General features: G+C 40.1%; 2 protein-coding genes across 5 annotated transcripts; one reads left to right on the forward strand and one right to left on the reverse strand.

Moving 5' to 3' along the window:
* Positions 1–430: 430 nt before the first annotated feature.
* Positions 431–4,400, reverse strand: fcf1 (FCF1 rRNA-processing protein). The gene is made up of 8 exons (XM_042388027.1): positions 4,306–4,400; positions 3,622–3,686; positions 3,355–3,426; positions 3,120–3,268; positions 2,904–2,976; positions 2,712–2,799; positions 863–957; positions 431–699 (listed from the first exon to the last, which is right to left on the reverse strand). The coding sequence occupies exons 1-8, from the start codon at positions 4,306–4,308 to the stop codon at positions 651–653; spliced, it is 594 nt and encodes a 197-aa protein (XP_042243961.1). The 5' UTR covers positions 4,309–4,400; the 3' UTR covers positions 431–650.
* Positions 4,365–16,777, forward strand: arel1 (apoptosis resistant E3 ubiquitin protein ligase 1). Of its 4 annotated transcripts, none has more exons than XM_042388017.1 (22): positions 4,365–4,446; positions 5,258–5,485; positions 5,954–6,122; positions 7,735–7,955; positions 8,567–8,638; positions 8,976–9,202; positions 9,403–9,640; positions 9,773–9,942; positions 10,140–10,320; positions 10,564–10,808; positions 10,905–10,982; positions 11,071–11,212; positions 11,320–11,441; positions 11,550–11,625; positions 11,849–11,958; positions 12,071–12,250; positions 12,590–12,715; positions 13,210–13,339; positions 13,445–13,503; positions 13,601–13,690; positions 13,782–13,957; positions 14,453–16,777. In XM_042388017.1, the coding sequence occupies exons 2-22, from the start codon at positions 5,338–5,340 to the stop codon at positions 14,553–14,555; spliced, it is 3,063 nt and encodes a 1,020-aa protein (XP_042243951.1). In that variant the 5' UTR covers positions 4,365–4,446; positions 5,258–5,337; the 3' UTR covers positions 14,556–16,777. The 4 variants fall into 4 exon arrangements, with proteins under 4 accessions (XP_042243951.1, XP_042243953.1, XP_042243954.1 ...); XM_042388018.1 differs by lacking the exon at positions 4,365–4,446 and adding an exon at positions 4,466–4,763; XM_042388019.1 differs by lacking the exon at positions 5,258–5,485 and having other exon boundaries at positions 4,373–4,446.
* Positions 16,778–27,599: the final 10,822 nt, after the last annotated feature.

A 27,599-nucleotide genomic window follows, 5' to 3' on the forward strand; every position in this document is an offset into this window, starting at 1 on the left:
TTTATTTACTATTGCAGCGGTATAGTGTTTTATAACGTGCAGAGAGAATGAAGAAAAAAACACTTCAGATCTTTATTTAAAAAATAACAAATAAATTAAAAAACCTAAATTTGCAGAAACATTCTTACCATCAGTTTATATTCATTGTTGCTCTAATCTCAACGTCACATTAGACTGTTGTGTAGCTCTTTATAAACCTCTTCCCTCCCATTTCCACTTTGTTGAGCACTAAAACACCCTTCCACGGTAATATGAACAATGAACCTAAAAATAGGATATTTAAAAAGACAGACGCTTGTAAACGCTACACAACTGTTAAAATACTAACATAACCCTAGGTTATCTTTTCCCATAGAAAAATAGCACCTTTGCTGATATGCCTCTACTCATTTGAGGTGCTGAAAAAAAAACAATGAAACTGAAGACAATGTGCTCTGCAACAATTCATTTATTCACTTCCAATAACCAAAGGTTACAACATTTTTATAAGAACAAAACTTAAAGTAATTAGCAGTTATATCAGAAATCCCCCCTTCTCTCCAAATCAAACTTCAAAACCGCCCAGTATCTTCAATATACATAAAAAGAAAAAATAATATTTAACAGGAAACTTCAGTCTATTTACAGGTCCAGCTCAGTTGGGAGAAAAATTAAAATCTTGGAGCACCATAGTCATCAGGCATCCGTTCAATATTGTACCTTTATTATAAAAAGGAAGAAAAGAAACAGTCAGTATAACACAGTTTTTGGTGATTCAGGAGTAAAATTTCACATTTTATACAAAAAAAGCACACACACACACACACACACACACACACACACACAATATATATATTTAAAACACAGTTTGGGATATTGTTACCTGTGGTTTGAGATGTACATGATGGGCACTCCAGGGATCTTCCTGACCCTCCTCTTTAGATCTCTGTCCACAGTAGCCAGGATGTAACACTTGTGCTGTGAAAATATTTTTTAATGTTCTTTTAATGTGCATCTCCCTCTCAGTGCCAAAATATCACAGCGGCTATGTCCAAAGTCCCTCTCCGTTTACTATATAGTGCACTATATTAACCCTCTGCCATTTTATTTGAGTGCCCGAATGCTGATTGTGTAAATATTACCACTATATAGTGCCCTCAAAAAGTCCACAATGGAATGAAAAAAAGTAGTGTCCATGGCATGTATACTACTTTCTACTAACAATCCCACAATGCAAAGCTCCACATTTTAAAAGATGTGAAAATAACTGTCTGCGACTCTAAAGCTGATGGTGATGACGCAACTATGGTTATTATTACTATTGAGTGAACTATTTAGTGTCTATTATACAGTTCCATAGCAGTTTAACTGACATTGTTACATCCAGACTTCTGTCAAACCAGACCAAGCAAATACTGAAAAGCTTCTTTTATCTTGCCCCTAAATGTCCTTGTTGTATAATTATGGGATCAGTTGAATTACTGCTAACCATGCTAGCCTTTATAGCTGGCATTACTAAGCTAGTGTTAGCTGTTGGAGGCTAATGTGTTGCTTTTTAAGTAAAGCTAACTGTTAATTTGTTTGTTTTTTGTTGTTGTTCCCCTTTGCCTTGGATTTGATCACATTATTGTTTTGCGTTATGATGTAATGTTTACTTGTGTGGACCCTAAGAAGAGTAGTTGCTACCTTGGTAGTGGCTAACAGGGATCCAAATAAATAATATTATAAATAAAATACAGCTAGGCATTGAGTATTTTTGCTTTTACTCTTGTGGACTATTAGCATGTTTACTGAATTATTACTTTATATAGGAACTTTCTCTGGCAGTATTTTTGTTTCTTACTGTCATGAGGGACATTGTGACCAATTTTACAGCAAGTCTAATGAATCCAGTTTCCTTGTAACTCTTGTTTATAGTATCTTTCTCTAATTTGTGAGCACCATCATTTAATTTATTGTCCAATACTGTTTTCACAGTTGCTTTAAGTAAAAACTATAAAGACCAACTGCTGTCTTCAACCTTTTTTGAGTGTGTGTTTAGCTCACTAGTGACAGAAGACAATGTGATAAATTTTAAAAGATGTGATACAGACCACCTGTGCTCCAGGGTCAGTCTGTGCATTATGCTCTTGGACTAATGTGTCAGTTTGGACATGTAGTGCATTCTCTGCATATACAATTTTAGACATGTTTCTGGACACACTTTGCAAGTATGACCCCAGATGACTTAAATCTGTAAACACATATTAACATGTGCATTGTTGTATCTTTGTTTTTTGAGTTCATAGCCTTTCATTGTTTGTAGATTCGTAATTAACATTATTTTTTCTTTCTTTCTCATGAACTGTCAGTGTGTATCTGTTGATCTGGGATGGAGAGCTGCTGCATACAATTGCCTTTACAGGGCTAAATAAAGTTGTAGTGAAATGAAATGAATTGAATTGAATGTGGTACAGCCATTTGGTCATCACATACGATCTAAAAATAATAATAATATAAGTATGAAAACTTCTATGTCTTGTTTACAAGATATTTATGAGTAAGATGAATTCTAATAATATTGATTAGATGGACAGTTTTTACAATGCAGGCCTGTACACATTTACTTATGCCCTCTCTGATAATGAATAGCTTTCACTGTCATCTGTCTACTTTTCCATACAAAATATAAGTATTTTGTACTTAATATCACACATTCCACACAGCTACAACTAAACATTTAAGTATATTACCTGCGTTACCCTTTGGACCAAACAGTCATCAGCATATGTTCCCTTGTGTGTGCATGGCAGGCGCTCAAACCTTGGATCCTTGGCTATCCTGCAAAAACAAGGGAAAATGTCAATTTAAGATGAACCTAGAGGCAATAAAAAGAGGTTCATGCTCACAATGAACAGCTAACATGAAATCCAAGCTGCTTGTACCTGAGTGCAACTCTGTATTTCATTCCAAGTTTTTCAATTTCAGCCATCACACAGTCTGTTATATATGGGATACCTGGATTGGACAAAATACAAACAAATTTGGAAATTATGTTATTATGAAATCATCGTACTGAATCACTGTATTGTAATGTATTATAATGATGTTGAAATTTGTCATTAATATTTATTATTGGACGACAGCTTATTGGTGCTTACATTTGGCATACAGGCAATCCATCATAGACTGAACAATGTCCAGTTTGGCCTTGATAGAGAAGTTGATGAAATTGGTATCAACTAGAACGTGGTATGGTGGACCAAGCTGAGTATTGTACTGGAAGAACAGACATGACGGGTACTTTGGCCTGCACAAAGAGTTAAAAGAAATCAAGTCAAAGAGCCATCAATCACTATTCATGATAAAATTAAAGCTTTTGTGTGGCCAACTTACACTTCTCTCTCCTTAAGCTCTGAGGGATCTTTCTTCCTTTTCTCTTTTGCTTTAGCGCGGTCTTTCTCTTTGCTACAAAAACAAACAAGGAGTTAGTTCTTGCACAGATCTTTAAGATGAAAACATAGCTAATAAATGCTAGTTTGTTCTGTTGAATTTATATGTGAGAATTAGCAGGGACAAAAGGTTGGACAGAAGAAGTAAGATGGTTAAACAGTAAGTGACTTTAGCTGGAAAACAAAACAATGAAAAAAAACTATAACTCACAGTCTATTATCTTTCAAATTGATCATCCTCTTCATGGCAGCAAACTTCTTGGTTTTCTGCTTCCCCTACAGTGACAAAATAACAAAGAAATTGCTTGGTACACAAAGATAACAACCAACAGTTTATACTGTGTTGTTCAATAGCAGGAGAATAAATTACAAATTATGTGAGTGGATAGTGAGAGGGAGAATCCAGCTCACAACACAATGCTGTCACAAGCACTTTATTGATGACGAGACAAAATAGAAGATATAGAAATATAGAATATAGAAAAACAAAAGTAGCTTTAATCTAATCAATTGGCACTTACTGAAGTTGTTCTATTGCCAACATTTGACTAATTTATTTAAAATAACAATATATCAATATCAATAATGCATTTCATTTGTATTGCACTTTTCATTCGTAGTGAATCTGAAAGTGCTACAGCAAATATTCTGACCAGGATATTTAGACTGATGACTCTAAAATATATTTAGATAACCACTCATGTTTAGCTGCCGATGCTTGTATGTATACGTGCTCTGGTATTCAGCTTACTTACTGCTAGCTAACTTAGCTCGGTGGCTTGACTGCCAAAAAGCTTCAATGCCTCGTTAATAATATACAAAATATCAAACTTTAAAGGACAGCAATTATCAAGACAACCCTACTGTAGATATGACACAGTTAGAAATTACATACCATGCTTTAAATGTTAAGAAGACAGAGCTCGTTAGCCGCTTTGCTTTCCCCTCGTGTGTGTCGATTGCTCGTGACGTCATCAAAAAATCGACACGTTTTCTGCGCATGTTCCGGTTGCTAAGCTAATGCCTAGAGACGAAGGTAGATACAGTGTTTAATATCACGGGATTAAAGGGTGTTTTTTTGCAATAACAGAGTGTTGCTCTGTGTGGCTGTATTATTACAAGTCGTGTCTTGTGAATATGTTGTGACGTGAATCTTGATAACTGCCCGAGTTTTAGCGACGAGCTTTTCTGAAATCCCGCTGACATTGTTGGCTAACTTTGCTAGCTGTTAGCTGTTGTGCTTCCGTTCGCTAGTAGCAGTTTGTCATATACGATGCTAACGGTTGTTAACAGCAGGTCCAGGTGTAAACAGACAAGCGAGGATTGATGATATTGCAGTTACGCATCTTGACGGTATTCTCTGGTGTTTTGAAATGTTATTCAAGCACGGCGAACATTACTAAAGCTGACTGTTTGGATAGGTTAGTTAGTTGGCTGTGTGGTTGTTTATGACTGTGGTTAGCACGTCTAGCTCATAATTATCAGCATCCTCTAGACCATTGTTGTTGGGATTTGAATGTTAATGTATCGTGGTTTTCTGTGATGGTAGATTGTCTCCGGGGTTAACTGTTAACATAGGCTGGTGAGACATTCTTTAGCCAAGTTGTTCATGCATATTTCAGTGTTGTGGATTACTGATAATGTTATTCTTCCATCAGCCAACACTTCTGCGAGATGATACTTAAATATTGATGCTTTGTTGAGTTGGCAGAGCAGCTGAAGCTCCCAAAAAGGGTTTTAGTTGTTTTCCATCTCTTTGACTAGTGTTCCTCTCTAGAATAATCAATACTTGTGTCTAGCTGTTTCCTTCTGTGGAGCCTGAAGCAGTTTTTTTTCTTCCACCGTAGGAGATTTGACTTGCCCCCTTGTGAGTGGCAGTTTTCCTGTGAGCACAGAGGGGTCTGAGTGAAGGCTGAAAGATGGTCTGATGGACCGCCGCTTCTTCCTGACCTTCCTCTTCTGTTCTGTGTCGTGGATCTTCTTCTGGGAAGTGCGCTGGAAGAAAGGCAAAGAAAGTCAGATTGAGGAATGGCTCCAAGGACATAGCCTTTCTCAATACAGACACTTATTTGAAGGTCAGTGGGTTGTCTTCAGTTGAGATTTACATTACCAATACAACTTGGTTGATGATCATCTCCAGGATGAAGTAAGCAGGTGTAGTCTCAGTGACCTGCACAAGGACACTTCTGCTGGACAGGTTATTATTGCTGGAAAAAAACACATTTACTGGTTAAGATGGCTTAACCAGCACCTGACAGAGTTTCTGCAGAAATACCAGGGATAAGAGTCATGTTTAACTCGGTTTTAGCTATGTTTAATGCAGTGAGATTGTATTTCTTATTGCTCTGACCCATATCATTTTGGTTTTGAATACAGAATACTCAGACTCATGAGATACATGTGGCATGCATGAACAATCAGCACAGACTTAAATTCTCGTTATAATAGACTATAATGACAATTTAAGCATGTGCTGAGGCATTACTGATTTGCTGGCTAGTTTATGCATGGGGATTTTTATGCGCTGTTCATGTGTCATCCAGATGTACACACACTGGAGGAACTGAGTCTGAGTGTACTGACTCGTCTCGAAGAGGTGGTAAAGGAACAGCAGCGCTGGAGGGAAATTGCTGAGGCCCACATCCAGCTGCTCCGAGACTTTGCCTTCCAGGAGTGGCTTTGTTCCCAGAACCTGGAGCACTATTACCATACGTAAGCAATGGCAGGTCTTAACTTTACATTTACATTAATCTCACATGCAATCGTGAGCAGCTTTTCTTTTCAGAAACAATTACTTGCTGGCATGTCATAAATGTAGATTTTGCCTGGCATAGTTTTTTAATGCCTCACATTAGTTAAGTGGTTATTGTCATGCTTAATGCTGGCTAACACAGACCATGTTTATTTATGTCCACTTGAGGGCAGCCTCTCCATTCACGACTAGCTGAGTTTGCTGACACTGAGATGTGGAGGCTGCAGTGTTTCAGAGTCACTGCAGTAAAAAGTATTCTTTAGAGACTGTTAGTGTGAGACCCTGCTGCACTGCAGATGTTTGTGCGTGTGTGTTACATGCTCTCTATTGATGCAATCAGAACCAGCTATGACAAGTAGTTATCACTTCATCAAAATTCTGCCTGTGTGCTCTACCTCCATATGAACAAAGTCAATTGTTATGTTTCTAAAGGTCACTCATGTGTCACAAAAACATAGTATCTTGTTTTTATGGAAGATTGTTCAACGTTTCTAAAGTGATACAGTCTCACATTTCTGAAGGTCATGGTGCATGCTATCACTGCCTCGATTGCTATTTTGATTGACTGGACTTTAAATTCTAATTACTCACATAACTATGGTTGAGTATTTAATTCAGCAACTAACTGTGTTGTAACTGAAGATGATTTTTGCACTCATTAACTGGCTCAAGATATTGTACTGTAAATGTGGAAGTTAAAATTGCAGACTCATCTAAGCCTCTCATGACTTTAGATATATATATATACCCAAATAAAATGAGGATGAAGTTTATTTTTCAATTACCATCATTATCACAATAATCATCAGCAAATACAAGGTAGATAATATCCCACAGTGCACAGTGTGAACTGGACTCAGCAGCATGCTAGTAAATCCACATTTAACATAGCGTAAGATGGAAAAAGTGATGGTAGATACTTTAGCTTTGTTGCCAGAGACAGTGTCCATGGAAAAAATCACACATTTATTTTTATGTAAAAAGTTAAGATTTTTAAGTGTTGGATTTAAAATGCATGATAAAATGAAAATGTTAAAAAAAAGTGTTATTTTTAGTCACTGAAATAAGTGATAATACTGCTAGAAGATTTTCCTCTTATTTCAGTAATTATTGAGATAATTTTGTGTGCTACAATAATTTAATTGCATCTGTTAAGGAAGTAGTTTTAATGGTTACCATTTATCAAGTAAGCAGTTTTTTCTCTACTATGCTCATCTAGACTCATCCATGTAATTAAATCTTCCTCATGAACACCACTTTTATCTTAAATCTTTATGATATGGCCAAATGCAACATGCCACACCTCTCTCTGCTCCTTGTTGATGAAACTAAGGAATTTAGCTGATAAGATCGAGGGCACTCTTGTAAAGAGTTGAGCAAAAACTATTGTTTGTTTTGTGTGTGGGAAAGTCTGTTGTCTGGAGTTAAAGCGTCAGTCTTGCTCAATAGACGAGAAGTAACACATAGTAGTGACGGTAGTGTTGTATGACCAAAGACTATAATTGTGAAGTAAGTAGGCAGTTCTCGTCAATCAACTACTTCATATACTTTCACTTTTGTTTTCCACTGCAGACTGAAGACTTTGGGTTGTATGAATCTGGATGACCTATCACAGTTTGACTATCAACTGCAGCTCTCTCTAGCTGCCTGGGGATATTATTACGAAGACTACATAAAGTTGTCTACAGGCATCAAGATCCTCCAGACGTCCAGAGGGAGTCGTGACCAGGACTACGAGATCCGGCTGGTGCACAGCCTTGCTGAAAGGCGTCTGAATGAGAAGTGGTCAATTGGTAAGATATTTCTGCGCTGAAAGGGTTTCAGCTTGGGTTGTTTACCACAGCTGCATAGTGTCAAGGTTCATATAAATGTAAAATGTGTGACTTCAGGTGGATTTTACTGATGCTAAGTGGTATTATGTGTTTCTATAAATCTTTTTACTACAAGAGTCACAGATCATTTGAAAATAGCTTAAAAGTGTTGTAATGGAGAAGTTCAGTGTTGCATCATCTCTTTGTATAACCCAACATCTGTTTGTTTTTCTGTCTTTTCTCTCTGATAAAAACACAGCATACCCTCACAATTAGGATAAATGTGGAATAATATATAAATGTTGTTAAATTACAGTATTCACAGAAAACAACTATAACCTGGTTAGATCGGTATTCTTGCACAGAGAAGGATTTTCATGTGCAACTTGTGTACCTATGTTCAAAACTGGCCAGTTAATTTACACCATTTCTTGGTAGTAAATCAGTTTACTAGTGACAATGTCCAGCTCTGGCTTTTTGTAATTAATAAAAAGAATCACAGTTCAACCATCACAGTGTACCCTGCAGGCTCATTGCACAAAGTGTGTATTGTCTTTATTTCAATCATTAATTTAAATGACCTGTCTTTACAGCGGGAGCTCTCATATTTGGCTGTACTGTGGCACTGTGCTTCTTGATAAGGGACCTCATGTTTTACGTGATTGGTGAGTCCTGTTGTAACTGTTTGGCTTGGGGGTTGGGCTCATATTGCTTGTCCTGGGAGTGCAACTTTGTGTCTCAGCCTTACTCTTTCTGCAAGCATATATTGTACAACAGCGACATGGTACTACCGGTTTCACAAATTGCATTATAGTATTTGTATAGCCCAAGGGTTTGTTGTAAACCTGTTGTTTGCAACCTTGAATCTTTGCTGTATTTAAATATTTTTCTCAACTAACCAGTGAAGCCACTTATTTCAAAACCAAATAAAGAGCATACATTTGTTGCAAACACATGCTCCAGTAATATTTTTATACTATACTTCTTCCCTTCTCGCGTCAGGTGGAATTACTGTTTCCATCATAGCGTTTGTCTTCACCATCAAGTTCCTCTGTGAGCTTGCTGCGAGGGTGGTCAGCTTCCTACAGAATGAGGATCCAGGGCGACGCGGTGACCGCAGCATCTACGACTATGTCCGGGGCAACTACCTGGACCCACGTTCCTGCAAGGTGTCTTGGGATTGGAAGGAACCGCAGGAAGTGGGGCAGACTATGAGCTTCAGAGTCCAAGTAATATTTTTTTTTTTTTCTAAAGTGTCATAGCCAAAGATGTAATACTTGTCTCTGGTCTAGTTACAATGCTTACAAATGTCTTAAGCATGCAGCAATGTCAAGAGTATTTGAATGTTCTGAGATATGAAGTTGACTTGTGTGTCCTCAGTATAAAATTATACTGTAGTGTTAATCCTTCATTACCTCTCTCTTCTCAGCTGTTCTATAAGAATGGGCAGCCTTTCCCAGCCCATCGGCCTGTGGGATTGAGGGTCAACATCACCCACATTGAATTGGCTCTGGACATCCCTGTTACACAGGAAGTTTTACAAGAACCAGAGTCCAACATAGTCAAAGTGGCCTTCACAGTGCGGAAAGCCGGACGCTATGAAGTTGCTGTCAAGCTGGGTGGCCTCAATGTGGCCTACAGCCCTTACTACAAGATTTTCCAGCCAGGTATAATATACACATAAGTTTGTAGCTGATTTACAATTTTCAGCCACTTACCACTGACAAAAGTCAATCTTTACTTTGGCTGATTAGTATTTTTCTGTTCTTCCCCCCCCCCCCCCCCCCCCCCTACTTTAGGTACAGTTGTCCCATCCAAAACCAAGATAGCCTACCATTTCTCTACCCTGGTGCTAACAAATGGCCAACAGCATACTTTGCAGATTGAGCCCAGGGACGAATATGGAAACCCCACCAGCAACTCCACATCTCTCACAGATGAGGCAAACTACAGCGTCCATGTGCACTCTGTAAGGGAACAATTATCCTTTATACCGTAATGTGAAGATTTATTTCCTGATTATGATTGTAAATAATGAAAGCCAGCATTTATTTTCACCCTTCTGTTAGCAATTGCACAGTCACTTTGCTTTATAGCAGAACAGATTCTTAACAGTAATCTTTCAATTCTGAGCTTAGATTCATTTTTGTTTTCCCGTTTTTCCAGCTGGGCACAGTGGATGATGACAGTCTGGAAGGGTGTTACAGTAAGTCAGTTTCACTCAACAAGCAGCAGTGCCAGGTTCTGCTGAGGCTGACCCTGAGGAAAACCGGCTGTTTCAGGGCCCGCATCTCCTACAAGGACCAGCCGCTCAGTAATGGGGAATTTGACATTATTGTTCTCAATGGTGAGCAGCTTTTACATGCTAGAGTTGATATATTAGCTTTTGATTGGATTGGTATAAAATTTAGATATTTAATGTTTATATCCACATTTTTCTAGTAAGTAGTAAGGCCATCATCTTGAGTTTTTACTTTGGTTATAAGAGTAATAAATTGCCAATCTGTGATATTCATATCCCTGAATTTAGAGTGGTTTTCCTTCTAACCTATGTCTTTAAAGCCTAATTCTCATATTCCCTGGCTCGCAGAGAATGAGAAGACCTGCGTGGAGAAGAATGTGTCCACTCCAGGCATCAGCATCTACTTTGAAGCATACCTTTACAGCAATGGGAACTACAGCAGTTCCTCGTGGCAATTACCAGCCTCCTCTTTACTGGCTCCTCAGAGGAGGCCCTCCATGGGAGACGAGGAGGATGAGCATGACTCTCCTGTGGAGGGACAACCTGAGAAGGTCAAGAAACCAAAAAAGGTCTACTGTTACATATCGCCAAAGGTAAGTGGCCAGCATGTTAAGGTTAGATTTAAGAAAGTAGCAACATGCGTTCATCTAAAAAGTGGATGTTGACTTGGACTTTTTTTTGTCAAACAGCAACTATCCGTGAAGGAGTTCTACCTGAAAATTATTCCGTGGCGCCTTTTTACCTTTCGAGTGTGTCCAGGAACGAAGGTAAGTAGAATTGCTAAGCTGTCAAAAACCCTTTAGAACAGATCTACCGTAGCGTGGGGAATGACTGGCTCTATTGCTCTCTTTTCAGTTTACCTATCATGGTCCTGACCCCATTCACAAATACCTAACTCTAGTGGTGGATGATGGGATACAGCCTCCTGTGGAGCTCAGCTGCAAAGACAGGAACATCATGGCTGCCACCTTCATCCGCTTCCTGCACAAAAACATTGGTGTGTTTCAGTCTAATGTGATTACTTTTTAGCCTTGAGCTGCGCTTAGTGAATACTGATTTTGTTTTGTGTAGACAGTAACTGTAATGTGACGGTATTGTCCACAGGTGGCTCTGAAACGTTCCAAGACAAGGTGAACTTCTTTCAACGTGAACTCAGGCACATCCACTCCAAGAGACCTCGCACCAAGACCTGCCTAAAAATCACTCGACACTCAATTCTAGATTCAGTGAGTGTTTTATGTCACATATTTTCTTCTTTTCCATATGATAAGTTATCATGTGACCCCATTGAGAATTCATTCTTCTTTTTGTCTGTCCCTCCTGCTGTTGCTCAGTCTCTTAAGGCTACAAGGAACTTCTCTGTGTCAGACTGGAGTAAGAACTTTGAGGTGGTGTTTCAGGATGAGGAAGGTAAGCAAAACATCAGAGTATAACTGAGTGAGCATTAGACTGTCTTCAGTGTGTGTCACATTCATGAGTTCTAAGTCAACATTGAAAATTTTAGACATTTTACCTTTTTTTGTACCAATGACCAAAATATCTTCATCCTAATGAAATGTTTCAGACATTCTGTCACAGTAATTCATTAAGGTGATCACACTGCTTTCTGTAACCTTCTTACATGGCTCTGCAGCTCTGGACTGGGGAGGGCCCCGCAGGGAGTGGTTTGAACTGATTTGCAAAACCCTCTTTGACACCTCCAACCAGCTGTTCACCCGCTTCAGCGACAACAACCAGGGCCTCGTAAGTTAGTCTCGACAACCGTCTCCCCTTTCAAATCATCATTGGGATGCTTAGTGTCCTCTTAAACACGCAGTTCTATAAAAATCAAAGAACATCGCTCTTCACTTTCCAGGTACACCCAAATGCTGACCGACAACCCCACCTGCGTCTGAAGATGTATGAGTTTGCGGGCCGCGTCGTAGGGAAGTGCTTATATGAGTCTGCTTTGGGTGGGTCCTACAAACAGCTGGTGCGAGCTCGCTTTACGCGTTCCTTCTTGGCTCAAATCATTGGCCTCAGGATGAACTACAAGGTATGGAACAATGGAACACAGTACATTCCCGCAGAAAAGACGTATACCATGGAAGTTGGAAAGTCATGTTTTCATTGTTTACCTTGTGGTGTCAGCTGGTCTGTGTCATCACTTTGACATTCCTCACAAAGCCAAGAAACCTGATTTGTATTTTGGCATTATTTGTTTCATGGAGAACTAGCCAGTGTGTTTTGCTGTTTATCCAACTCATTATGATTTCAAAGCTCAGAAATAAAGTGGCCCCAATCATCTTTTTATCCTTCCACTGAGAAGACGAAATGCCATGTTTATTTAAAAAACGTCATTTTCCTGTGTTTTCATTATATTTTCCACACGCAGTACTTTGAGACGGATGACCAGGAGTTCTACAAAACTAAAGTCTGCTTCATCCTAAACAATGACGTGAGTGAAATGGACCTGGTGTTTGCGGAGGAGAAGTACAGCAAGTCAGGACAGCTGGAGAAGGTGAGGCAACATTTTGGAAGGGACCTCCCCTTTTATCCCTGATGTAATTTCACAAGAGATAGGAGCAATAAACCAAACAAAAGAAACCATATTGCTTGTTTGGCAAGCACTTCGTTGTTCTTAAAGAGGGGGAGTGGTGGTGGATGAGTAGAGTCTGGCATCTGTGGCCCTTTTTTTTGTGTTGCTCCATTGTAAAATCCCACACAATAACTGGCTGTATAACACCCCATGATGAAACAGATTCCAGCCTACTTCTTTTTAATTGGATACATATGCTGTGCGCCACACAGATGTTTGTTTTTTTTACTGTTAAATTAATTGCCCAGTATTTATAATAAGACTCAAAGGTGTGTGCCAACCAATCACATGCTTGTCAGACAATTTCTTTGAGACAAACACAATTACAGAATTTAAAACAACTAGTCTGTTTTATGTTTTTTTGTTGTTTTATATATTTTGACATTTTATGTCCTGACACGTGTTCTGTTCTGCAGGTGGTGGAGCTGATATCAGGGGGAGCTCAGATCGCTGTTACCAATGAAAACAAGATGCATTATCTCAACCTGCTGGCCCAGTATAGGCTGGCTAGTCAGGTGAGAGATGAGGTGGAACACTTCCTGAAAGGTAAGGAAACCGGCACAGCTGCACTCTGCCATATTTGCCAATTCCTCTAATTCGAGATCTCCGGTAATCTGTTCATAATTATTGTAATTTCCTGATCAATTGCAGGTTTGAATGAACTGGTTCCAGAAAACCTGCTGGCCATATTTGATGAGAACGAGTTGGAGGTATGTGTGATGATTAAAATGAAATCTTGTTGAAATCCTTTAAAACTCGGTCGGATAATGATTTTTTTTTTTCAAATTTTATTTTTAATCTTTTCAGCTGTTGATGTGTGGCACTGGTGATATAAATGTGCAAGACTTCAAGGCCCACGCTGTGATTGTTGGAGGATCGTGGCACTTCAGAGAGAAAGTATGTCATGGAAATTCTCTGCCTCAACTGTTTTTTAACAGCGGGACACCAGTGAAAATGTCTGAGCTGTGTTGATTTTCTGTTTCCACAGGTGATGAAGTGGTTCTGGGCGGTGGTGTCCAGCTTCACGCAGGAGGAGTTGGCTCGTCTGCTGCAGTTCACCACCGGATCCTCCCAGCTCCCCCCCGGGGGTTTCAACACCCTTTGCCCCTCGTTCCAGATCATCGCTGCTCCCACACACAGCACCTTGCCCACTGCACACACCTGGTGAGAAGGAAAACACAGGCAGATATACGTAAAGGAAAAGACTTACGTCATGCTGTATTTTTATTCTTGTCGACAAATCCCATGAAAACAACAAAAACAACAAACCGTTGGTTCGTCTCTTCGTCCCAACCCTGTCTGTGGCTCTCAGCCCCAAGCTCATTGGTTTGTATTGTAAATGGAAAAAACTGCTCACAAATATTTAGTTTCATTTTTTAAAAAAGGCCCAGATATTTCATAAAACAGCTGGGCACTGTAGTTTTGAACAAATGATACTCAAACAGGAGAAAATAGTGCATTTGTTGAGGATTATTTTCAGACGCGAATGTATACACATTTAGTATCACGGCAGCAGGACGCCATATGTTGGATCAATTCACTGTTCAGGTTTCATGTCATTTGTCATTAACATCTGCATAAATGTTATGCAGAATATGTATAAATGTTGGATAAATGTTTTACCTGTGTCTGACTCTGTGGTCCTCTTCTCTTATCTAGTTTTAACCAGCTGTGCCTCCCTACCTATGACTCCTATGAGGAGCTGCACAAGATGCTGAAGCTGGCCATCAGCGAGGGCAGTGAGGGTTTCGGCATGCTCTGACTCTTCCATCACCGGCACTGTGTTTCCACTAGTCCAGACCAGCACTGCCCACTCCGGTGCACTGGTTCCCTGCATTCATCTGCATTTAACCGTTGGGCTTCTTGGCAGAGAAATACCCAGACTCCCTCTGAATACTCTCTCAGGATGAGAGGGCGTTACAGGAAGTCCCCGACAGCTGTGCTGGAATCAGGACTCATCATATGAACTCTTGTGCTACTGTATGTATATAAAATATCTTGCTTTTTGTAAAAAAGGAAACCACAAACTACTGAAAAAGGTGAGGTTTTGGCTAATTTTATTTCTTAATGCTGAAGTTTGCTTAGTTTTATATGTTAGAAAGACAAATGATGTTAGAGCAAAGGCCTTGAGTATTACTGTATAAACTGCTTCTTTTGCATTTTGCAAACTGAGGAACACTTAAGTGCAACAGCAGCCTACATGTGATGTGGGTGACGTGTGCATATACAGCACTTTGGCCTTAATCGATCAGGGACTGATGTGTGTATGTAAATATATAATATCACTCTTTTATTTCAGTACTTGTACATAGTAGTGTGTATACATAGGTTTTCATCTTATTACCTTTTTTTGATTTGACATTTAAGGAGAAGGGATCTGATTTCTTTATTGTTGCACGTTTACTGGGTGAAGAGTTTATATAATTTCTATAAACTTTTTTTTTTTTCTGTCGGAGATGAATGGGTTTTAAAAGAAGCCAAGTAATTTCTATTGTTTATACATGTTTTTAACTTATTGTGTCTTGGAAAAAATATTTGTGTTGACCCATACTATTGGAAATATGTTTGTCTGGAGCGGTAAATGTTTTTGTTATGATTATTTTTTTAACCTGCCTTATTCATGCCCTTTGCCTCTGATTGTATCCAGAGAGGTGCGTAGGTGAGAGAAGTGTAGCTGACAACAATAGATAATAGTAATATTTCTTTACTCACCAGTACATGCGGGTAAACTGTGGATGTGTGCGTTGGTTGGATGTAAATGTTGAGGAGAGCTCATATATAACAAAAGCAGTTTTGTTATATATGTTGTATACTTTTTACTTTTCGTTCACAGCCTTTTATGGGTTTACCTCAGAATCTCCTAAACCACCTATGCATCCTCTGACACACACACAGTTCATAGTTGCCTCCTTCCAGTTCTGACTGTACAACCGTAGCCATATTGTCTCGCATCTGCTGTATACGAAAGCATTATATCATTTGAGAATATACCCTGTTTGTTTCTTTATATAATTGTAAAACTATTTATTTTTAATGTTAGTGTTGTCAATATCCTGAGCCAACAGAGGTTTTTTTCTTTTTTTTTCTGTTCATAATTGTGTAGCAGTCTCTTTACTGTTCCAGAGTTTACATGTTCATTAGCCATTTGTAATAGTGTGTGCTGCCTGTCTACTGTTTATAGAGCATTAGGAGAAGTCATGTCAAGGCAGACGCAAGAAGGAAACGTTAATGGATTATGAATCTTCTCAGTAGTATTTAAAATTGAATATATGCTCATTTTACCCACAGAGCACTTTGAATGCAGTTCCATTCCTCACGTTATTCTCACAGTTGGCAGTAAAAGAGGAACTTTATTCCTGTTGAAGGCAAAGATGTAGGTGTTATTTGCCACAGGTTGGGATTTATTGCATTGGCTCAGCAAAGCTAATGGGACGTGATGAACGTTCGCTTGTGCTTTAGTTGGCCTTTATAAAGTGTTAAGGGGTTTGTTGGTGGGTTTATGGGTCTGTGTTTGTCTGGGTTGTGCAATGTTCTAACCTGATGTACTGAGGGTAAAAAGAGTGAAAACGTTATATAAGTGTTTATGAAAATTTAGCACCAATACCAATGACTGACATCACATGTATCAGAAGTAAAGGTAGTTTAATCAAAATATGTGTTAGTTGAAACCCATTAGAGACTGCCATCATAAACAAACATGAAGGATCTTTCTTAGTTTTATGGTCTTCTTCTATTGTTTAGTGTTTTGCTTTTCATGACCATCTACTACTCTGTTTTATGTGGGGATGGTTTCTAGATTAGATGGTCTGAGTGTGACTTGGAACTTTTAGCAATGTAGATATTGTGAAATATTTGCCTATGACTTTGAAGCTGGGGTGCTTTTGTTTTTCTTTTTTTAAAATGGCAAGCCTCTGCTGATGAATGTTTTAAGATTCTCTGCACTGCAGGTCCTTTGTTTATGGGAATAAAAAATGATGGACTCAATTCTTAGCATTTTATCTCAAGTTTATGTGCAGCATATTTGTATTGTTTTACACACTGTGGCTCAAAGTGATTACACACCTTTTTTAAGACCTGGATTTTGGACTGCGATGTGGCCTGTGGTGCTGATCATATATGATGTACCCGACATAATTTCAATTAGATTGAGCAGAAGAGGATGTATGACTTGTAACACTTGTGGCACTAGTACTGCTATCTTCTTAATTCAAACAGACAAAAATCTTTTCTAATGGGACACAGTCTTCAATCTAAAGGAGCCCCGTAGCATTAAAAAAAATATATTGTGGTCTGACAGATTGGGAATGTGTGGTAGTTGTTGTAGGCAGAAACTGATGTTTTTGACTGCATTTCCCTCCAAAGTGCAGAATATTCTGTTATCTAAGAACCTCAAATGACATTCTCATTTTTTAACACATTCTTTTGTTTATTGCTTCATCAAGAAAGGAGTAGAAGACGAAGTTTCAGAGTGCATGCAGAGTACACATTTTCAACACAAGGGGGCAGTGGCTCTACATGGGACATGAACTCACTATAAGCAGGGGATGCATGCCTTCTCTGCTGTCATCCCTTGGGACAGTTTAGCAGCACTAAATGATGAGGGGCTTTCCTGTCTTCAGCTGACCCTCCACACTTGAAGTCGTCAACACAGACGTAGAGAGAGAACAGGCCAAATTGAATCCCCTCCATTAGAGACTTTTCTCATTTCCCCACACACACATACAATACATACCTCATGAACATAGGAAAATAAACAAAGTTCATTCAAACCTTCTGGTTTCACGTCAGCTGAGGACTTAATGAAATCGATCTTGTAAAAGCTCTGCTGTGTGTGGAATGTGATCATACCAAACTGCTGAGAAGTGAAATGGAAAACAAGGCTCCCTCTTCTTTCACCACATGGAGATGGTGGCACAACTGACAGCCATATCAGCACATGATGTGATAGGAACTCACTCTTGAATGAGTGAATGTTTATTTTCCTGAGTCATACAGTGTCATAATGGACTCCACAAGTAAAAATCATTTTGTAATTGCTTTGCTCGAAGGCTGTGGACATGCAGGCCCCATGGCCCTCCACGCTACACCCACATGTTCCTGGCGTGTCTCCTCACACTGTGGTCTGAACACTATCAGGAGCAGTCAGAAAGGCATCTTGAAGTACTTGGAGGCAGGAGTCCAGTTATTTGGTCTTGGCATGCACCTGTGGATTTGCATAATGGGCTCTCTCAAATTTCCCCCAGGAATGCTTGCTAAAGAGGGACCACAAATCAGAAAGTCATCCTCTGGCGTTCACTAAGAGTAATGTACCATGTTGGAATGGTTCTCCTTCCCCAGAGAACCTGCGGGAGATCGCTCAACAACAATACTGTGCATATTTGTAAATTCATCTGATGATACTAATTCCCTGGGAAAACATGTTTCTCTGACAAATTTTCCATGTACTATTCCATAAACATGTCCAGACCTGACTGCAGCTTGGTTTTGGGGTTCGGGGTTGCCAAGTTCCTAGGGGAGTCAATTTATGGGTGGTTCTTCTCAACCAAAGAATTTACATGATCGAAAATGCAGTGCCTCATTTCCCATCTCTGAGTCAGACACCCTGCCTCTGAGGAGATGTCCATCAGTTCGGCTGTCTCTGTGATCAAAGATAATTGTCCGCAGACAGTGATCTCCATTGGGCAGAAAACACAAGTGGGGCACGCCTTGAGTCTCTTTACAACATGACCGCTCTCCCTCCTTCCTGCTAAACAGCCATGGGGTTGTCTGCTTCCCATTCCAACATGCAGGTTCTCATTACCTGATTGGACGCCAGTGATTAACTGCCAACTGGATTGGCTGCAGGTATTCATCATCTGTGATGATTGGACCGATTTAGAGGCCAATCTTAATCAGGGTTGTTGAAGGACAGGAGAGCATCATTCCAGCAGCAGCAGGCCTGGACAGAGGTTCTCCCCAGGAAGTTTACTCTTCACTCTATAGTGTGCTGACTTCATGTTACATGTGAAAGGTCCCACAGGTCTCAGTAAAAACCCTGGCAAATACTCTCTGTTTGAGCATGCAAAGTCTTGCTCCCAAGTGAGGAGAGTACAGAGAGAGTTCTCTTCCTCTACGCAATGGCCGATGACTAAAATGATTTTGACTTTTTGGCTTTTTTTGTTGGAATTTCTGTCTCAGCTGTGTGTTCTGCAGTTGCCCTATCAGGGTCTTAATTGGCTCCCTTTATGACTGGTGACAGTGTGGTTCTGCAATTGACGTTGTTGAGGATTATGGGGAAAATGGCTGTAAGAAATGCACATCCCAGTGATGACAATGGTCTGGCAACTAAGTACAACAAAGGAATGTATGGATGGGATACTGCTGCTGATTAAAGCAATTTTCCCCCCATCTCTTGATATTTCACAGATTCTCTGTTGTTGCTATCAATCCTCAGTGATTCAAGTGCTGAGACCTGCCTCTCAACACGACTGAGATGCTGCGAGTCCACACTGAACAACATGTACAGGCGGCCACACATAGATGAAAAGGCCTCATTAAAATACATTTTTCTATCTGAAACAGGACCGCCAACACATGTTTTGTTTTGAAAATGATATAAACGTCCGTGTGTACAGCTGAGGTCAGACACAAGCAGAAGCTTACAGCCACAAGCAGTCTTGAAAAACTGCTCATGCAGAGATTAAGTGTCCCCCAGTTGATGGCTGTCTGTGTTATATATGATGTTGGAGCAAAGCTTTTGATTCATGGGTTTAGTTGTCCTGCTGGGATCTGCAGCTGTATTATATTCTGTGTGTCGGGAAACATTTCAGTCCTTATATTTCCTCTGTAAAGACAGGGCCTCTAATGTAGACTGTCCAACTGTTTGACAAACACCCCCGTGCCGCTCCACCCTTACTGTCAGCCATAGCAGGTATGAACAGACTCTAAAGTGGGGTTCATCTTGATGTCTGTCTGTACGTGTACAGTGTAAGTGCAGCCAACAGTCAGTGCAGAACAAATGTTTTTAGACCTGCTAGCAGCACAGCTGTAGGGATGGCAATGTTGGTCTGTTGGTCAGTCCTTTGGACAGTCTGTGGTCAGTTGGTCCACCACTTTGGCCCAAACAGAAATATCTCCATGGACTGCAGTGAAATTTGGTAGAAATTTGGTGGACATTTTGGTAAACATTCTTTTTGTCCTCAGGATCCCTTAACTTTTAATCTACAGTACCATCATCAGGTCATAAATACAGCTTGTCCAATACTTTGGTTTATGATCAAATGCACAACTGTTGACATTCCCATCATTCCCAGCTGTACTTTGTGTTTAGTGCTAATTGGCAAATGTTAGCATGCTAACACGCTCAACTAAAACATCCAACATAGTAAACATTACCTGCTAACATCAGCATGTTAGCATTTAGCTTAAAGGACAGCCGTGCCCCCAGAGCCTCTAGCATAAATGTAGACATTGTTGTGTCTGCCTGCATGTCGGCTCATAAACTTCACCATGTCAAATGGTCCTTTTAACTGTACATGCATGTAAAATGCTTCATACAGTTACTGAACCATGGAGAGGGACGTTGGTGGTTTACAGCATATTCTGTCCATGTGTGACCAAGCTGTATAGTTCTGCTTTATAAGGTCAACATCGAAGTCACTGTCATTAATCCCGATAGAAAAACAATCAAGACTTGAAAGGATGCTTACCACCCTGAGGGTTTTGAAATCTGCCAAAGCCTGGTTGGCACTGGCCAGTAATGAGTCTGGCATTGGCCTGTTTTCCGACCACAGCCACTGCGGCCAGTAAAGCGATCCAGGCCTCTGGGTTGATCCCAGTGTAACTCCTCACCAGGCCAGGCTCTGTCTCCAAGCAAACCCACAGAATGTCATATCCGGCCTGATGAATTACCGTCCCACTGTGCCTGATCCTAACAAAACTAGCAGGACCTGTACTATCCCACCACACTACCTGAGGCTCAGTATTTGTGAATGAACCACCATGTTGGTCTGTGGTTTGCGGTTGTTGTAGAGCTTTAGTCATCGTTTTAGCAACAACTCATCATGGAGTTTGTCAACTCAGAGGGGAATTCATTCATTCATACTTTCTCCAGTAAGAGGATGAGGTTTTAAATGGGTTTCAGTGACCACAACCGTACAACCACAACAATAGTAGCCACATCTGGCCGGCACATGTGCCATTTCTTTTTGTGTACAGAACAGCAACGGCCAGCTTACAATGTGTTTACAGTCCAGATCCACACATCACCCTCACCTCTGTGCTGTGAAGTTGAATCTGTCAGAAGGGGAGTTGAAAGATAAAAACATTTGTGAAGAACCATTAAAAAGACAGGAGGTAAAAACAGGCCAAATAAGGATTTTGCATTTGCATACGTTTAGCTTGGCTCAGGGATGCCAGCAGATGAGTGCTAGCTGGCACCACATACCACACTACATACTGTTAAATTTACTCAAGTGGAACTGCCAGGAGCCAATGAGTTATGTGGATGAAAGAGAAGAGAGGTGCGGCACACCTGCTGGAAACTGCTGATTGAAAGGAAGCGTGTTCCTGTCTGCTGTGGCGCTCTCTGCCAAGACATCCTGAACCGAGATGGTCGGCACAGTAGGGACCACCCTGATGTGAGAGGGGAACAGGGTGAGGCTCTGTTCAGACTGACAGAAAGATTGACTGCATCCTATCAGCTGCTGCTTCCAAACGTGCCCAGTTCACAGTTTAGATAATGGCATGCTGCTGCCTAAACCCTTTCAAAAAGAGACTCCATGTATTCAGCCTGATTTCAACTCAGCTATGTTCTCATGAAGAGCAGATTCACAAGACTCCTGCAGACAGTCATTACTGCATGTAACAGTTAGATTTAGTTTCTGTAATGTCATGGAGTATAAGCTACACAACATATTTTTTCACAAATCTTTTCTACTGCAGGTCACCCCTTCTCATAAAATTATCATCTAGGCCCAGGTGGAAGAGGATATGATGTAACTCATCCAGGTACCTCTCTGCTTTCTGTGTTAGCATTGTGGGTCATGGCAGGAGTCCCTTCCTGTTTGAGGGTGTCAGCCACCCAAATGGGATGATAAGGATACCATCCAGGACACTCTAGGGAGGACATTAAAAGCCAGAAACAAGTGAGGACATGAGAGAGGCCACGGACATGGCAGAGAGTGTTTGCTTTGCTCTGGGTGTGTGCTATGCGAAGATCTGCCTGCATATTTTTCTTTTACGGTGACTGGTTGAAACGAGGAACTCCCATGAAGGGTCACCACACCGCTGCACCAAGAATATCAGGGAGAAACATGTAAACAAATCTGTATTTTTAACCATACCTTTCAACCATGTGAGTTTAAAGACCTTTTGCTTTTCTTCATCTTCTGAACACATGACTTCACAGATTTGTTTACATGATGGGAAATATGACTCATTCTCTTTGAGTAATTTCAAAGAGAAGAGTCAGTTGTGTTTTTACGCTACAAGCAAAATATACCCGGGGTCTTTTGGAGCAATTACTCAAAGATAAGAGTCATGTGGTGCTGACAAAACAAAGAATGCATTTATGCTTTACAGTTTTCAGCAGAGACATCAAAGCAAAATGAACAGAACAGAATGCAACAGACTCTCCAAAAAGGAAAAAGGCTTGTTGCCTTGAAATGCCTGCATGAGGTCAGTCAAAGAAAATACATATTAATGTGCTGGACTGATAGAGGAGAGGCATGCTGACATGCTTCTGATTTGTTTTCTTCGTCTGGATAAAGCTGGAAAACAGGGAAGAAGGTGACGCTGGTGACACTGTCCAGACTGTGAAATCCCTCGCTCTATCTGAGTGAGAGGCATGTGAATGAACACACAAAAACACTCGGTATTCATTGCATCTTCTGCCATTACACTGTCATCATAATCAATCAGATTGGCTGTTAAGATATTGCACTTCCCATTCTCTTTGTTTCTTTCCCAGCATCATTCCTCCCAATTTGCCAACATCTTTCACAGACACTGATGGAATCCCCCAACTTTTTGAAGCCGTCCATTCCAGACAGCTGTCATCGTTTCAAAGCCGTAACTAGCCAACTACTCCACAAGGACACACAAATTTCGTCAGATACGCAAAATCGTCCGTGGACTGCGGTTTATTTTCCATCCACTGAATTGATCTGTGATCTTGTTGCAGTCATTAGAGAATGCAACAGCAAGATTTTTGTGGCAAAATAAACATTACATCAGCAAAGAATTCACCCAGAAAGACTTCTCCAAGGTTTTGCATGGAAATAAACTTCCAAGTAGATATACAGTATCACTTAAGTTTTCAGTTGCTGTTCACAGACACCCTATATTTATTACCACATAAACATGAAAACGTTCCATTTTCTGCCTTTTGCTAAGTATGAAAATGACATAATAAACGTTGTTATGCAACTAAAGTAGTTCCTGGGTGTTTGTGACAAGGAGATTGAGCTATTTTCTGTTTAGGTTTGTGATAAACGGGTCCCAGGTTGCTGCCAGATGTGGTTTGGCCTCAGACACACGCTAAGTAAAAGTTTTGATCAATTCACCAATAAAAGAGTGACCCCACATGACAAAATCCATCATCATAAGCGATGACACAGTGATCTAATAAGTAGATCAGACTCCTCGCTGCAAATATGCAATCATTCTTTATGCTAAATGATGGTTGGGCCCTCTGTGAGCAATCACAGCCAATGATTACCAAACTTCTCATCACATACTATCAGCTGGGGAGATGAAAACAATAAGGTGGTTGGAAACAGTAGTAGAACTAATACGAATGCAAGCATCACATCCCTTAATATCAGCCAGACCTTTTGCGGATAATATCACAGACTGTGTCTGCCTTTTTTGTTTTGCTAGAACACCACAAAATCTGTTTATTTTCAGAGGGAGACTTAACATATTCTGGATCAATCTACAAACAAACAAAGACTGGGTTGTTTGTGAATATCAACTACACAATATCATTCCATTCTCCATTTGCCCATTATGAAATCCCCTGTAGCCTTTGACAATTTCCAAACACAAGACCTGGGACAGAACAAAATGTTTTAAGCCAAATTTTGCTCTGAAGTCTATCTAAACATCCCACACAGAATGGACTGATATCAATGTCTGTCATGCAAGTCTTAATATACAAGCCCTGTGATTGATTCCTTTCGGTTATCTTATCTTGAGGCCGACACAGTTAAGTAGAAACAGTTGAAGGACAATTTTATGACCTTATCATTTTGTTAACAGCTCTCGATATTTGTCGAGTCTGTCATCATATATTTTTTTACTCAGCTGTCAACCTGTTTTTATGCCTTTAGTAATTTACCTCTTCCTTAGATAAACACTGTTTAGGACTGTGCCAAGACTATGCACAGCGAGAGGAGGCAGGGTACTCACTCTGCATGGAGAGCACTTTGAGATTGCAAGAAATAACATTGGATCAGTTATCATACAATCAATCCATAATGAAAGAGTGATAAAGTGCAACCCCTGATATGCTCTTGTGTTTTCATGTTTCATTACATTATATACTGTGGGTGTCTTGCATTTTAACATTTGTCATAGAAAACAAATGCTTCCGCTGTGGAAAACCTGCTCTTATCTTTGAATTGTAGGGTATAATTCATTAGAATGAAAAAGCTGTTCCTGCAGCAGGTTGAAAGATATGATACAGTTACAGATGTGGTATGAATGTATGAGAGATAATCCTGGGATATAACTGAGTACATTGGCAGTACATTTAAATTGCACTGCTGTACTTACTGTAAGTGTTTACAGTAAGCAGCTACTTCGGTACTTTCATTCTATGCTACTTAATTCTACTTCACTATTTATTGGGGTAATATTGTACTTTTTGCTCCTCTACATTTATCTCACAGCTGTAGCTACTAGTTACTTTGCAGATTAAAGGAATAGTCAGACATTTTGGGAAATATGCTTTCTTTACTTCTTGCAGTGTTAGGTGAGCAGATAGAATTGTATTGATCCTTCCATCTAACTCTCAGCAAGAAGGCGAATAAACATAAAATACATTTACTAAAATGTCAAACTATTGTTTTAAGTTTTAATATATACTATATATAGCCTACAGTATACTAAGTATACAAGTAGTACACTTGTATATAAAGTGGTTAAAATTAGCTCCCTTATGCTCAGTCACAACATTAAAATTCTGCTTAATAATCCAGTGATATAATATTTACTTTTTCTATTGACAATTCAAATACATTTTGGTGATAATACTTTCGTACTTTTACCCAAGTACAATTTTAAATGCAAGATTTTTATAGATTTTTTTAATTCTTGTATCGCTACATTTAATTAAGTAACAGATCTTACATGCCACCACTGATGAGAAAATATATAATATTAACCTTTCCCTGGAAAAATAAAGGCTGAAATATGACCTTTCTATCACAATTCAATGTCCAAAAGCTTTTCACATACTTTACCCTATTCCCTGACCTGATGTTAAATTCTGTGCAGTAGTTGACTGTTGGGTCATGTCAATGCCCTGCTCATGTTGCCATGTGAAGTCATGAGGATCAGCAAGATAAGGAAACTCACCTCTTCTGGCACTTGAGGCTGTTTAGCAGCATGTCTGTCTGCGGGCTTATTAAAACTTGGCTCCCTAATGAACATTCGCCCTTGAAGCCTGCTGAGTGCTTAGTGCTGCTCAGGAGACGAGGCTCTGGACGCACGGGGCCTCTTCCTGCTCCCTATGGAGCGCTTGAGTATAAAACTCAGCTGTACCGGCAGGCTGGGGTAGAGTCATATGAATACTTTTACATTACAGTGAACTGGAATGTTCAGCAATACACAAAATAAATTCCGTGGTTGGTCTAAGATTTTGCGTGCTGACGGGGAGAGCGGTTTTATGGGTTCAGCGTCTGTTTTGTTTATGGATTGGTCGTTGTCATCTTGTCATCTTTTGCCGTGGATGATTTAAACCCTGCTGCTGCGGTATGGGAGACTGGGAGGAAAAGGCAGTTCCACATGGGCTCATTGAGACCCTGTAACCATGCCATGACTTCACACTCTGTTGTTTGTGCTTGTGTGTATATAAAAACACTGGACGTAACTGAGGCGGCGGTGGTGGTGTGGGCTTGTAGACAGCATTGCACAACAACATGTCCAGCCCAAGAGCTCCCTCAGGAGTGTGATTTATGAGCTGGGCAATGACAGAGACGTCCAAGAACGAAGGGCTATTTAGCGAACATGGATCTATCTATCTATCTATCTATCTATCTATCTATCTATCTATCTATCTATCTATCTATCTATCTATTTATCTATCTATTTATCTATCTGTTTCATTGAATTCTTCTGATGCAGTTCAAAGAGATTCCACAAATGTGCCATGATGAATGGGCCAGCTTTTTCAAACATCTGTTGGAGGCCTTGGTGTCTATCTGCCCGAGGGGCTCTTGCAGACAGGTCAGCGCAGTCAGAGAGGCTTCCTCCCTGAGCCTCACAAGCCTATTCTTCCCCTTGGTCCCCCTTCAATGCATCCCATGGCCGTAACAAGGTCTCATTGATGGCCGCCGTACACGCTAGACTGAAATTTAGTCTTTGTTATATGCTGCTGTTGATGTTACCCTATTGACCCTCACGCTGGAGGGATCCCCACCCAACACTAGTGACTGATAATTAGCAAAAGCCTGTGGCAGAAAACACTTTGAAGTTATCTCGGCTAATTGTTGTGTCATCCCCTTTTTCCTCGAAGCCGGCTCGCAGTAAACAGAACGTAGGTTATAGCAGGCCAGTGGTTTGTTCTGACTAAATGGACTATGGGGAAAAGGTTTAATGGTTTGAAAAATAACAAATTTATCATGCTTAATAGGAAGCTATTCAGGTCAAATTGACCTCATGTGGGGGGTTAAATCGCATCATAACTTTCTGGCACTCGACCTTCACTGTTAATTGGGGGCAGCGAAGAAGATTTTTCATTCACCTAACTGTTGCTGAAGAGAGAGCACATGACTCTCTGCTCACAGCTAACCAAGCATGAGGCCCGTCCAGCGGGACCAGCAGTCATCAAACATGAACATTGCATGAAGCTGAGCACTACATATGGGAAGAACGCTGCTTGAAAACACAGCTAGCAATTAGTTTGGCCCATAGTACGGCACCATACCAAAGTGATGTGCTGTTGGAAGCTGCAAGGCACGTGTCATCAGTGAGTCAACCACTAAAAAGGGAGTTTATGCATCATCCATCCCCAGCAGTAAGGGTAAACAGACCTTAACCTGTATTACTCAACAGGCTGCAGTCTAATATCAAAACAACTGACAATTTTGTAAATCTTTCCTTTATCCCGCATGCAATCAGACTGTTGAGTGGGAGGGCTAGAGGTGAAATAAACAAACAATTTTTCAGTGTCAGATGAGCACAGTTGCTGTTCCTGTTTTGTAACCATTGTGCCACAACCGTTTGCTCTAGAAGCCTGAAAATAATTTTGTGGGTCCAGAACAAGCACCATAAGAGTGTTTTATAGTAGACAGTGTTGCATATACAGTACACTAAGATTTTGAGGCAAAATATTTCGGGGGCATTTGAAGTCTTTGCTTTCAACATTATCAACACGATATGCTATTTTGTCATCACCGGGTTGAAAATGTGTTGATGTGACCCTCTGGAGGCAATTACTGTAGAGGAGTTGAGTGAGGAGAGTATAACTTCTTCCTGTGTGAGTGTGAACAGTATTTTTACAGGTCCTGGTTGAAAAATAAAACCACTTTTATATGCATGACATTCATTAAATTTAGATATAAAAAGAGGAAATATATCTAATAGCTTCCCAACTTTGGTA

This window comes from Thunnus maccoyii, chromosome 16 (genome assembly GCF_910596095.1).
Source record: "Thunnus maccoyii chromosome 16, fThuMac1.1, whole genome shotgun sequence".
Lineage (NCBI taxonomy): Eukaryota > Metazoa > Chordata > Actinopteri > Scombriformes > Scombridae > Thunnus > Thunnus maccoyii.